Source organism: Neodiprion lecontei, chromosome 4, assembly GCF_021901455.1.
Source record: "Neodiprion lecontei isolate iyNeoLeco1 chromosome 4, iyNeoLeco1.1, whole genome shotgun sequence".
Classification (NCBI taxonomy): domain Eukaryota; kingdom Metazoa; phylum Arthropoda; class Insecta; order Hymenoptera; family Diprionidae; genus Neodiprion; species Neodiprion lecontei.
In genome coordinates, this window is record NC_060263.1 from 39,478,724 (window position 1) to 39,492,518 (window position 13,795).

At 36.2% G+C, this 13,795-nt stretch overlaps 1 protein-coding gene across 3 annotated transcripts; it reads right to left on the bottom strand.

Moving 5' to 3' along the window:
• Positions 1-3,626: 3,626 nt before the first annotated feature.
• On the bottom strand, positions 3,627-13,464 carry LOC107221552. 3 transcript variants are annotated; one of them, XM_015660581.2, is made up of 10 exons: positions 13,184-13,464; positions 12,098-12,571; positions 11,663-11,932; positions 11,019-11,170; positions 8,010-8,107; positions 7,015-7,375; positions 6,644-6,855; positions 6,226-6,561; positions 5,107-6,018; positions 3,627-4,944 (listed from the first exon to the last, which is right to left on the bottom strand). In XM_015660581.2, exons 2-10 carry the CDS (start codon positions 12,425-12,427, stop codon positions 4,520-4,522), a joined length of 3,096 nt encoding a protein of 1,031 aa, XP_015516067.1. In that variant the 5' UTR covers positions 12,428-12,571; positions 13,184-13,464; the 3' UTR covers positions 3,627-4,519. The 3 variants fall into 3 exon arrangements, with proteins under 3 accessions (XP_015516067.1, XP_015516066.1, XP_015516065.1); XM_015660580.2 differs by having other exon boundaries at positions 3,627-6,015; XM_015660579.2 differs by having other exon boundaries at positions 3,627-6,018.
• Positions 13,465-13,795: the final 331 nt, after the last annotated feature.

Genomic DNA, 13,795 nt, shown 5'->3' on the forward strand with positions numbered 1-13,795 from the left:
TACTTGAATAATAACGTATAAACATCTCAAGCACGTCTGCCTACTCATAGTGAAATTCGTCACCTCAGCTGAAATCACAATTCAAAAAGCAAGATAATTCCGGTTCTATCGTGATACGCATCATCTAAGTTTTTTTCAGTTCTCTCGCTTCCAGTAATAACCAGTTCCTTCATTAGGACAGTGCAAAGTGGGGGAAGATTGTTGTTCTGGAAATTTCTATAAATATTCCACGATCTGTTGTCTACGTCACTCAATTCCCAAATCACTGACCTTAAGTTGTCTGTTCCACATAGAGGGGGCTTATTATATCGCACAATTTATCCTTGGCGATCTAAAAAGACCTTAACTGACGTTACTATCAACCACCCAAAGAATGTTCAGTATGGAAATACTAGTGCGCACTAATTTTTTACCTGACCTTGTTGAAATATTATTTATCAGCATTGAGTTCATCACTGGATCCAAATTCTTGTATGACTCTGAATGTTTTAGGTGGAAATTCCATATAGTCTTTCATGTGTCTCGTAGTAATTCTGTACAGAATCAGTGTCAGGATCCGTAATAATCGATAATCCTCCTGTTAATCCGTTTTCAAAATCATTTCGCTATAACCCGATTCTCCTCAATCTGCCACAATTTTATGTTCCATACCATCAAATTTATCTCAGAAACACTTTATCTTCCTTTGACAGTGCATCGCAGTAAGCGGATGTAACAGCTCTGCTAAATTCGTGTGTATCAGGTGTTGCACCTGTGTGTTTAACTGCTAATTAATTTCTAATCATACATCGATTTTTTCACAAAAAAATTCAATTGCGTGACATATTTCAAGTCCAACGAATGATATCATAACGCTTTTATTAAGTATCCAGTTGTGTAATATTTAGTCGATAAAACTTATCAAGCATTAGGGATTACGTAGTTGTAATATCTCTGACGATACGTTTTTTATTTCTGATACGATATACTAAACTGGAACCATAATCAAACTCTTTTCTTAAGGTCATTGTTTGTGATGTGATCTCTGATCTTGGCACTTGCTCAGGGTAATCGATTTCTATACAGATCTACCGAAAGATTTTTCTATAACCATTTTAATCGATACCATCGTATGCATATTCTTTAAGCCTTGATCCTGCTGTACATATTATATCCGACTCACATTAATTTACCGATCATACAGCTGGTCATTCTCTATAATACATACTACCATTCTTCAAAGTTCCAAAATCCAAATACTGAAGAATACCCTGTTTTGATCATCGTCAAATATGAATTCAATTTTAATCTCTATATCAAATATAAGTCACTGCTATTTTAGATTGTATCTCACAGCTTGAGATCTCATAGGTAGCTTATTAAAAGATAGACTCATTAGTACATTGTTAAATTCGTTTTAATATCAACGGTAATATTGAATGAGAAAAAAAAATATGGGATGTCATCGGAATAAACCAGAGTCCATTATTTATCATGGGTAGTGTAGTAATAATACACACGCCAATTTCTTGTTGATAAATATTTTTTTGTTTCAACTCTGCGAGCCTATCATCAGAGAGAAAAGAAGAAGGAGTAGATAAGGAAGAGGTAACAGAAGTTAAAAGTTCAATGCTTTGAATAGTATGCTTAGAATTCTATCGACACATTTTTTACACTACTTCAAATGTTGTTCTGTAACTCAAGTTAGATGCCAGATGTTAGCAGTCAAAAGCTCTTCAAATTCATACTGTATAGCTTTAAGTGCAAAATTTTATAAAAACATTCATGTTATTTAACAAAATTTAATTTGTTAAGCTGCCTTACTTTAATAAATAGTTGCTAACTTTGCACGGTTGTTTGAACTTGATGTCATTGTTTGTTACTTACTTTATTACGAATCAAAGACAGAGCTCTGTGATATTACTACAAATTTAATTTCTTTCGGGAAGCTCATCGGCCACTTAAGCTCCACCATCTTTGCTCTGCGAGTTGATTTCTCGCAAGATGACAATTCTGCTTATTGCCAAAGTTTCCTGATAGCGAATCACAAACTTATACTTGTACAGAAACCTGAAATATTCATGAACCACTTTAATTGTAATAGTTACCTTTATACGAAATACTCCGAGCATCTAAATCATCATGTCAGTATCATGGATCATAGTTTCATGAAAGATGCCATCAGAATTTTTAAGGTAAGCAATGGAAGCTATTGGTGGGTTTCGATTACAAATTTTAATAATTTGAATATGCCCAACTTCGTCTTTAATCATTCGCTGTCTCATTGCACAGAAACTTGGACCAAAAAATTTGTTGAACGTGCAAAAAAGTGGCCCACCAATAGCTGCTGCAGCTTCGTAGTATTTAACGCTTTTATCGTAAGACTGTGCAATTAGTTCTTCACAGAAGACTGATATTTGAGCTTTTTAACGATTCAACGACAATGCCTTCAACAGTGAGAGTTGGGGAAATAACGACAATGCTGTCGAGTGTAAAAATTATAACAATACATATGAATACACTCTTTTACGATGTTCCAGAATTTTGTGATAATTTTACTTTCACACTTTTCATCTTTGTACACAACACTTGTTTGTTTGCTAGTTAAGAAAGTGGGATCATGTAATCCCCAGAAATTCTTGATCCCTTCCCATCTTGATTAAAGGTCTTCAACGATATATTTTATCTTAACACGAGGACTGCGAGCTTACATTTCTAAATTGTAGGTGCCAGCTCAGCCAACTCCAAACGGAGCTGCACTTAATACCTTGTCATTAGCCAGTCTGCCTGACTTCAGAGCTAATGGGAGGAATAAAATAATCATTTTAGCACCTCAGGAAAGGTTGGATGAAAAAGGTTTTGTTCAGAGTGGATAAAAAAATTTTATCTATTGTTCAAACTGCTGAAAAATTTAGGAATTCAAAAATCTCTTTCAACCTCTAAGCTCGTTACTTACACCTTGTAGGGATAATCCTACAGAGGTGGATCACGTCTAGACTTCCCTCAGTGTAGGGGAAAGCATCTTTGAACATGACAGTAGCCATTGCTCATGAGAATTTGTTCCGACGTGACACCGAACGAGTGACCAATCACTCATTGTCAGTACGGTTTAACAGATGTATTCTGTTCTAATTGCTAAAGTGATGAAATATCTTGACGATGACTCATATTTTTACACTGCCATATGATGGTTTGCAGAAAAAATATAATCGAATGCAATGAACAGGTGGTGAATGAACGATAATCTAGAAATCACAGTGAAACATTCTGTTATGTATTAGTTTCTCAATAACGCTTATCTGCGAATATGAATTATATAGACAGGACACAAAATATAAGTTACATTTCTGAATAAAAATTTGACTATTCATACAGAATGAAAAAAAGCACTTCGGACAGAGTTCCAATTCTGAACGCGGTAGAGAAGTGTAAAAAAAATTATCAATCAACACAATTTAACCATTACACAGCAACGCCGTTATAAAAAACCGCCTGCATATGTTTCACATATTGCAGTGTGTTTAAAAGGAAACACATATGGTAGGGAAAGTGTGAAGTGAAATTGCATTCAATGAAATTTTTCTTCTCGGGACAAAGGTGAGTAGGTAGTTACAAAATCGCAATACAATCTCTCTAAAAAAATTTTTGTAAACATAGTCAATATTGTTTTTTTTTTTTTATTATCAATGAATCATAATTAAACTGCTCTTGTTCAAACTTTCATGATAAGTTGGAGTCTAATTTTATCGCAGCGACCCCAAAGGATCGCAAATGAAATGACATCCCTCACAAGGCAGCTAGTGAACAATTTTTTTTTTTTTATACATCAGAATAATTATTGTGTATAACTGTATAATATATTACAATATTTTCAGATTATATTCTGAAAATTGACCAAATTATGGTTAATTTCATTATTGAGGTACAGACTTATAGTTTTCGTTTCTCGAAAATATAAGTGTTGGGAATGGTTACACCCAATGTGTTATCACCCGATACAATAGATTGAAGAAACATATCACTTACTAATAATGTCGTCAGTAAAGCATTGTTGACGTTATGTCATAGTATCAAGTAATAATTAATAACAACCTATAGCATGTAAAAGCAACGGATTTGCCATGCGAGAATCATTAAAACTTCTGGACAGAAGGTGAAATATAAATCGAAAATTCATTAAATTTCGGGTCTTTACAAATACAGTGTTGAACATAAATTCGACAATAGTCAAGGATAGTAAGATCGAGTGTTTCAAGGCTTCTTAATACCTATTCTGGTCATAGAGCTTGATGCGTTGAAATGGTTAAACGACACCAAACAAACATTGATTTACCATGAGAGTATTTTCACAATGGATTTTCAAGAAACGCAGTCTTGTCGACGCGATATTTTTAATGGTAACCAGCTAAGTACACATCCGTATTACCGTGATTACACACACACACACGAATGAATGAAACTGTCACCGAAATTTACAAATTGCATAATCTGTATGATTCGCAACACAATGTCACAGATATTTTACACTCATAAGGACAGTTCAAAAATTGTCTCTGCTTCTAGAATTGCCACCCCTGGGTGGTTGATCATTGTCTCTACCCCTGCCTCTATTCCCGTAAGCACCACGTCCGATATTGTTTTCATTAGAGCCTCTGGATCTTCCTTGCATGTTGTGCATAGGTCCGTTTTTGTTTGGCCCACCGTATCCACCATATCCGCCTTGTCCCTGATTGCCAGGGTTCGGGCCACGGAAATTTGGGCCACCGAAACCTTGGCGATCAAAGTTTGGTGGTCCTTGGTTCCCGGCATTGGGACCACGCATATTTGGTGGGCCTTGATTTTGCATAAACGAGTTGTTGAAGGGTGGCCCAGAATTTGGCGCGAAGGGCGCCATAGGATTGGGTCTGAAGTGTTGATTACCCCCAAAGTTTCCATTGGGAGGTCTGAAATTGGGACCAAAATTGCCTGGAGGCATTCCATTTGGCCCAAACCCAGGTGGCATATTAGACATGTTGGGGTGATGCATCATGTTTGGCATGTTAGAGTTATTCATATGTGGCATTGGATTATCAATATTCTGCATTCCTTGATGCGAGGACATATTTGGATTATTTTTATTTGGCATACCCATGTGTGGCGGCATGTTCGGATGGGGTCCCATATTCGACATGTGATGACTCATGTTCGGATTGATATTTTGCATGTTATGATGGTTACCCATGTTGCCCATGTGCGGCATGTTGTGATTGTTTCCCATGTTTGGCGGCATGTTGTCTCGCTTGTCAAAATTGTTATTCCCAGGGAAATCCATGTTGAAGTTGTCGTTAAGATTTCTACCACCCTGCTCGTCGTCCCATCTTGATCTGTCTCTACTTTCTCTGTCCCTATCCCCAAACATATCATTGTCCATGTTTGATTTTCCCATTCCGAAATTGTGCATGGACATTTGCCTGAAATCTTTATCGCCAAAGTTCATCGAACTGCTTCTTAAGTCCTTGTCGCTACCCATCATCGACCTGCCCAACCCACCACCCATACCACCGAATCGTAAATCTTCATCTCTACCCATGCTTCGCATGTCACTTGGCAAGTGTCTCAAGTCTTCGTCTAGACCCATTCCGAAAGAGTTACTTTCACAGCCGGAATTGTTAGCCATTCCAGATCTCGATTCTGTGTCACTAGACAAGTCATCGTTCAGTGAAGCCCCAAAGACAGGTTGATGTATTTTAGACGTTCGGTCGCTGGCACCGCCGTCACTCCAACCAATTAACTGATCAAACTTTCTCTTTCCACCACGGTTTAATGTTTTCAGTAATTCTGGATTCTGCGCAAATTTGGAACTGGGCAACGGCGCAGGAAGTTCGATGTCAGGAACTTTGGAGTAATCAATTTCACCTTCATCTTGTAAGAAATCTTCGGATTCTTCCACATCTTCAGGAGAACCGATCACTTCGCGAAGCTCCTCTATCTCTCCGGAAAATACTAATTTGTTTATGGCATCGTTTCCTTTGGTAATAGCCTCAGCTAATTTTGATTCTGCTGCAAGATGAAGTAAAAATAGAAAAGAATTAAAATATATTTGCAGTTACACAGAGTACTGTACTTCAAATGTGTGAAAAAACAACGTAAATACTTTGTGATCATGTATACCAAAGGCAGTCTACATGTACATATAATCTTCAAAAGTTGCGGAAAATCATATTTCTATGCAAATTTCTACGCACATAGTTTAGTACATCAACTTACGCTCAACCGGAATCATTTTCCCATATAAAATTATAGCGTTGGGTGTAACTTCGTTCAAAGGTACAGCCCCAGGTGTCGTTTCGATTAACTGATTGACGAAGGCATTCAATGCCTCGACTTGTTCGATATCTTCAGCTTCCATCTCATTCCACTGCGCTTGGAAATTTCTGGGTATTGGTTTACTATAAGGAACTTTCTTATTGGCATATTTCTTTCCCTCGTCAATCGCATGATCTAAGTCAAGACCTGGGATTCCGCCGCTTTTATCTTCGGATTCACCGTCAGCATTAATTCTATCTTCAGGTCCCATACCCGGTATGACTGGCGAGTCGTCAGCTAATAATGTGTAAAATTCGACGGTTAAACAAGTCAAAATGAATGTTTATAAAATAGATTATACTTAAAAATACTCTCTTACCAACTTCATGATCATCAACACCTGCAGCTCCTGCAGGCAGAGTGTTCAGGTTGTATTTATCTCTCATCAAATCTCCTGGTCTATTTCTCGTCCAGAACTTTGATGTGTGATCGTTGCTTCCAGAACATAATATGTGTCCAAGCGGATGCCACGCCAAGGTCCATACTATACTGTCGTGCGCTTGCTCTATCGCTCCAACTTCTTTGTCAGCGCTTGACGAAGGAGGAATAACAAAAATGTTTAGTATTCTTAATGGAATTCGTAAATTATAGTATATTAAAGTATAATAACCCGGTGATTGCGTAATTATTTTTCATCATTGCTTGTCAGAAGATAATTAGTGCACCAGAAACAGGATTAGAAATACATACCCAACGTGCCAAAAGAGTATGGCCCCGTCGCTACCACCGCTACAGAAAAGTCCTTCATGACTAGGATGCCAAGCAACACTTGAAGCTTCTTTTTTATGACCCCTAAAGGTTTGCACTTCTTGACTAAGATTTCGCAGATCAAACAGTTTGAGTAAATGATCTCGAGATGCTGTGACCAACCAGTTTCCATTCTCATTCCACTTCACATCCATCACCGTTGATTTGTGCGCGTGTAGAGTAGCTAGCGATTGCCCAGTTTTCGGGTCCCACAACTTCACTGGCTGCTGATTATCTTTACTTCCAGATATAACGAGACTCTTCTGCGGATGCCAATGAACGCACTTTACATCCGCTCCGTGACCTGAAAAATCACAATTTAGTACCAATTGATTCAATCCAAGCCTCACGGTATAATACATTTAATATCATCAGTGCAGATTTATTAAACAATATGTCCACTGTTGCAGTTTACTATTAACGGCAAACTTTGCAGTTATAGCACATGGATTCCACATTATGTAAATAAAATTTAACAATCAACTTTTTAAATGCCAATGAATGGTTCTTTCCTTTTTTATTTCTACCAGCAACCCGACCAAATATAGTTATCACCAGTTAATCAATTTGAATTACTATTAATAATTCGTAACTAATCGGTATAGACATTTATATGTCGTAAGATTGGTCTTCCGACATTCTTTTCAAATTGTTTGCAATTTTACCGATATCCGGATTGAACCAGAATAAATAGTCTGAAATTATTTTATTGAAAGATCAAAAAGACGAAAGATTGACTGTTGTAAATCATTTGCCTAGATTTTTGAGTATACTTGAAAATATGGACAATTCAATCAAATGTGACACGTGGAAACAAAGTTTAAAAAAAAAAACAAATACGTTATTAATGATAATTAGCCATTATTGTTTGCAAATAATTATTGTTTTAATTACTCTTTCCAAATTACAAATATATTGTAATATAAAGAAGTTTATACCCCTGAGAATTCGTTCCTCGTGACATCGCAGAAAGTCCCAGATTCTGACGGTTCCGTCATCACTGCAAGTGGCCAGCTTGTGATCCGTAGGACTGAAACTACCCACCCAAAAAAACAAAGTTATACACACCAAATGCATGGTCATATTTATAAAAGAAATTCTTTATTTTTAAATCACATATGTAATGTAACAAACAAACGTTCAATAGTGATATAAAATAACGAAATAACTACCAATACCAAATTATTACCAAGTGAAGAACAAGAATACCCTGACATTTTTTATCATTATAATAAAGTGTAATATACTTGAATGTTAACTTTATTTCAATATTCCAAAAATACAGCATTATTGTCGGTTTATTGTTAATTTTTTTTTTTTTTTTTTCTTATTTTTTCAACCACAGAGCGTAATATTCACTAGTAAACGATTAAATAAATAAAACCTAACAACTTTATTCTGCTAAAAGTTTATGGTACATAACTTCTGGGTTATTGGTGTTTTTGGTTTCTTTATTTGCTCGATTTATCATGTTGTCTTTTCTTTTCCTTTTTTTTTCGAATTCTTTTAGTTCCTAATTCTTTACAGATGATAGTATACTAGAAGCAGGAAGAAGCAAGGGGTATTTAATTCTTTATTGAAATATGCAATTTGACAGAATTTCAACTCCAATCTGGTGAAGATCCCAAATATAGCACAGCTCGAAACGACTTGGAGGCTCGGACAATTGCAGTGAAGCAGTCACGGAGAAGTGATACCCATCAGCGTTGTGTAATTTTAATGTGGAAATGTTTTTTCGTTGCTTTTTTTCACTTTGCATGATAATGTGCAGAATATTATTTGACTAAAATTCCTCCAATCAGGATATTGTACCGAATATCGCTTAATGATAATTGACCAGCATCTCAGATTTTAAACGTCAATAAATAAGATACGATTCGAATGAAAATTTGAAACAAAATATGAAAAAAATAGGTAATAATACAACGAAATTTAGATTCAGATAGAAATAGGAGGAAAAATTATATTATTCAACCAAAGTAGCATCAGAATGTCAGGCTTGTTAAATTTTGGAGTTCATTGCAATAGGAACAATTGTAAATGATAGATTGTTATGTTCAATTTTCTTGCAGTGTCTTAAGTTACTGAAATTATTCCGCAGCGAAATGAATTAATGCAGATATCGGAAATATTCTCAAAAATGGATATTGAATGGAGGAAGTATTAGTAAATATCGCACTGCACGTGGAGAAAAGGTAGGAAATGTGTATGTGGAAGTGTTCTTGACTTAACTTAGAACTTTATTAAGTCACTGTTCTGAAATCTTGTTAATGTATCAGCAGAGTCCAAAATATGGACATGGTATATTTTCTAATAAAAGGATCAACTAGATGTAAATATTGTAAATAAACAAAAAGCCATCTCCGACAGTCATATCTGGCACTCAAAATACACTCTGCAGTTTATGAGCAATAACTGAGCTCAATTTGCACACGTACACAATGTGTTTTCGATGCCACATGACCACCGGAGAATGTACGAAAATTAGGTTTATTTTTTCTCAAATTTAACGTTTATTTCATAAAAAAAAACGATTAATGTGTACAGAATGTTCCTTCATTATTTTATTAATAAATTTTTTTTTCCAAATTTGTCTTTATTTAAGATAATCAGTTTTCTGAAGGACAAGAGCAACACAAAACAAAGGAAGATATATAATGATCATTCTTTATTAATGCAAATATATATGTGATAATATAGTGAAGTATTTATTCATTTATATTGATATTTTTGGATGATGTGAAGGGAGCTAGGATATTTTTCTTTATTATATATTCGATGGGAATCTCGACTGGGTGCTGCTGTATTTTTTCTTTAGTTTTATTATTATCAATATTACCATCTTCTCTTTATTCTACGATACATCTTTGCCCAATATCCTATCCTGTATACAAACTTTATTCCTGACAGCCATAAGGTCCCAATTGCGCTTCTACTTAAATTTCTTCCCGCAATTACACACCGGCATTGAAATATTACAAGACTTTGAAGTAAATGAACATAATTACAGGGATAGACTGGGAATAAAGAAATACGTTTGCAAGATAAAGGAAGCTCGTTTGCGTAAACCTATTTGAACTCTTGAGTGGAAATTTGACCACAAAATTATAGTGTGTAATTAATGTAAAACATCGGTAACTGTTCAGTATATGCAAAACTTCTGAGCCTGAGATAAAAATGGTTGAATATGGTCCATTGCATGCAAAGATAAGATCCCGATGGCTCTCAGAACAGGTAACTATACTGTAAAATCGAGGATCCATTGAACCTATCTATTCAATACATGCTGCGATTTCACCTGTGTTTCGCGTACTGCCCAATAATCTTTTCAAAGCACTACCTACTAGTATGTAACGCAAAATTAATTATACGAACAGATTCAAAGAATTTTTTTTGTAAATCAATCCCTGACCCTGATAAATGTCTCGTTCCTCACAAAGTCATGATTGATACGATTGTTTATTATTCGTAATACTTGGAAGATTCGAATGACGTTTTGAGTTTCATACTGGCCAGATTTTAATATGCTACTGTCACCTCAGTTCAGCTTCGTAGGTGTAAAAAAAAAAAATTCAAAAACGGTTGTTTGTAATCATAAGATATAGCAATCTCGACGCACATACACAAACCAAAGTACTATATTTGATCTAGTTAACACCCTGATTGCCGATACACTGGATCTAAGGTACAAACAAACGGAGACAGCATTAAAAAAAAAATGCTGAATGCTCAGATCATTGATAAGAACAGACCACACTAAAGAAACAAGAAAAACACTTCACCTATGTACCCAAATGAGAAGGTGTAACTTGATCTCAAACGTTTTACTAAATGGAAAATACATCAAAATGAAACCCACGTCCTGTGTCCTGATTGCTACATAAGTTAATCGGCCGTGAAGGACAGTGTCACGATAGATGTAAGGACTAGAGTGGTAGATGCTATACCTGAGTCCTCTAATAGCCTCTTTGTGCGCCTGAAACATCTTGACGTTGTTCATGTTGCTCTGCCAGTACTTAACGTAGCCTGCGTGGTCGCCCGTCACCATCCAGCTTTCGTTGTGGGACCAAACCATTGTACGTACAGGGCTGTCATGAGCCTAAGAAATGGAAGAATGAATGATTATTTTTTAACTGCCCTGTCGGGACATTTTACAAGGTTATTCCATCACATTAGGTTCATTTTTGACTAATTCGACACTCAAGAGGAGATGCTAATATTAAACCATATTTTGCAAATTTTCAATTAGCCACACCAAGTTAGAGATGTGTTGCTTATCTTTGCTTACTGACAGTTTGTTTATTTGACATTTTAAATTCAATTTTCTGAGAATCGTGATATTTGTTGACATGACAAGGAGAATGAAAAACCAAGCCAAGATTTTTTCATAAACGAAAATGACCTCTGAGAACTATATTTGTAACTCAGATACACATGGACATTGAATTAACGAATCTCATAATCTTTTACAGATAAAAAAAATAGCGATTTACGAGAATAGAGGCTGTAACAGATTCATAGAGCAAGAATATTAGGTCCATGTACTAATAGACTATCAAAAAAGTGGTAAATTTTCTTGATATATCCCCACCTGTAGAATAGTCTCAAAGTTAAAAGTAAGCCCATTCCATAATGTGAATTCGCCACTCGATGCACCAGTGACAAGCCTTCTTCCTTCGGGGGTCCAAGCCATGCAAAATATTGGACACCTCATTTTATTCGTTGCTGTTTTGACAAATTTTGTTGTCACTGCGTTGATTGGATTATCAACGTAGCTTGGTGGTGGCAGAAGGTCAGGATAATATATAACGTCAGGCTGAAGAGCTCTTCTGTCTCTGTAGTCTCGCTGCCAAACCCGATTCTGAGTAACAAAAAGATGGAAATTTAATCTACACCTACACGAAGAAGAAAGATGCTAGAGGTATTAGAAGCTTCAAAGGAGCAGCTGAACATTCTGACGAGATAAAAAAAATATGAAATTACAAACAGGAACCAAAGTAATTTGTTTATACGAGTAATTTATTACCTCCAAGGTTTTAATAATAGCAGCATTATAGTCGACCGTCTTTCGCATCACAGATTTCCTGAGTCTCTTTCCATCGAATTCATCTTGTAACGCATCTTGACCACCAGCTATAACTTTCGGGGCATGATAAGGTCGAAATGGTTTGAAAAAACCACGATTTCCATCTCTGTGAGTACCAAATCTGTGCTGATAACCTCCAGTCGTAGTATTTATAGTTGTTAAATTAGGAGGAGGTGCAGATAAATTCGGCGTTGCAATGGGTGGTGGAACCGACATGTTTGGTAAACTTATCACCGGGGGTGGATTGGCGAATTGAGCATTGACAGACATATTGATGGTTTGGAAAATGAAATAATTTAAATAAGTTTATCTAAAACCAAGGTCTCTTCTTCTTAGACTCAGATCCCGAGACATATTATAGAACAAAGTCACGAAATACATTTAACAGTAGTAACGCCATCCTTGCGATAATATCTGAAATAAAATTAAAAAAGTCATAGTTACAAAAATTGTAGGTTCTGCATCGTTGTGAATATCCGTAATTGATGATAAAAATTCGTAGTTGATAATGGATTGTAGAAGAGTGCTGACAAAGCAATAAAATAAGATGCAAGACATACTTTCACAGGAGCAAAACATTTCCTTTTTCATTTATTTTCAACTTCAAATAACAGAGTGAAATAACGAAATAACATGTGTTCAGTAATTGTAGAAACCCGTGTTGCAAACAGTGCCAGCACAGGTGCCTAACACTTGTATTTATGGTAAGAGAAAACTAGAAAGGAAAAAATACATTGGACAAGTGTTGGATATGTGAAAGAATGAGTAAATTGAAGAGGCGAGCGAAACAAACGTTTCGTCCCACAACGAAAATTTTGATGAAAGTGTATGTGCCAACTTTCGAAGCACTAGGGATATGATGACGCAAAAATTGTAGTGGGGATGTGTGGCATCGAATAACCATGTTTGAAGGTTAGTCGGTAATGGTGAAGTAAACTCGTGGCAGAGACGATTACTGTAGTGAATTTAATCGAAGTTTATGTCGGGTCATTGATATACATAATACGGTAAAATAGTGAGACCAACCTGCTGCAGTATCGTCACGATTATATTTGTCGAGGCCTACTCCCAGGTCACCACTTCGACGTACACAAAACACTTCAACGTTCTAAGGCCACAAATTACCAAACACTTTATTTACAATAATACTGCAAATATAGCGCCAAGCGAACACTCCCTGGACAAGCGTCATCAACTTTTTTGAAATCTCAACGCGTATAATACAGACTACGACCGACAGCTTGAGGGAATATTGTGCACGGACGCTAACGACTCCATGATAGGTATATGAAGACTGACGAAGACACTGCTGGACACTGCCTGCCACTTCCGGTTCGAAAATCCGGCGTTCCGCTCGGATACCTAATAATGTTGATTACTGCGACCTCTGTCATGTCAGAGCTGCGCACTGTAGCCGCAATGTATACGTGTTACGATGATGATTGGAACAATTAATACAGATCCTCATATACTTTCAGCGTCGATATCCAACAGGCGTTCGGACAGTTAGCATTATAATTTTCGTTGGCTAAAAACTAAAGCTATACGATATACAATATATCTTTCGGCAACGTAATTCTTGATTAACGCTCGGATTAACGGAAATGGCCGAGATTCGAGTTTTGTTCCACCGGTCCC

Excerpts from the sequence above, each read along its gene's own strand:
- LOC107221552 (XM_015660579.2), bottom strand. The coding sequence starts at position 12,427 with ATGTCTGTCAATGCTCAATTCGCCAATCCACCCCCGGTGATAAGTTTA. Across the intron at positions 11,933-12,097 it reads CTATTATTAAAACCTTGGAG|AATCGGGTTTGGCAGCGAGA; the intron begins GTAATAAATTAC and ends TTTGTTACTCAG. Across the intron at positions 11,171-11,662 it reads ACTTTGAGACTATTCTACAG|GCTCATGACAGCCCTGTACG; the intron begins GTGGGGATATAT and ends TCCATTTCTTAG.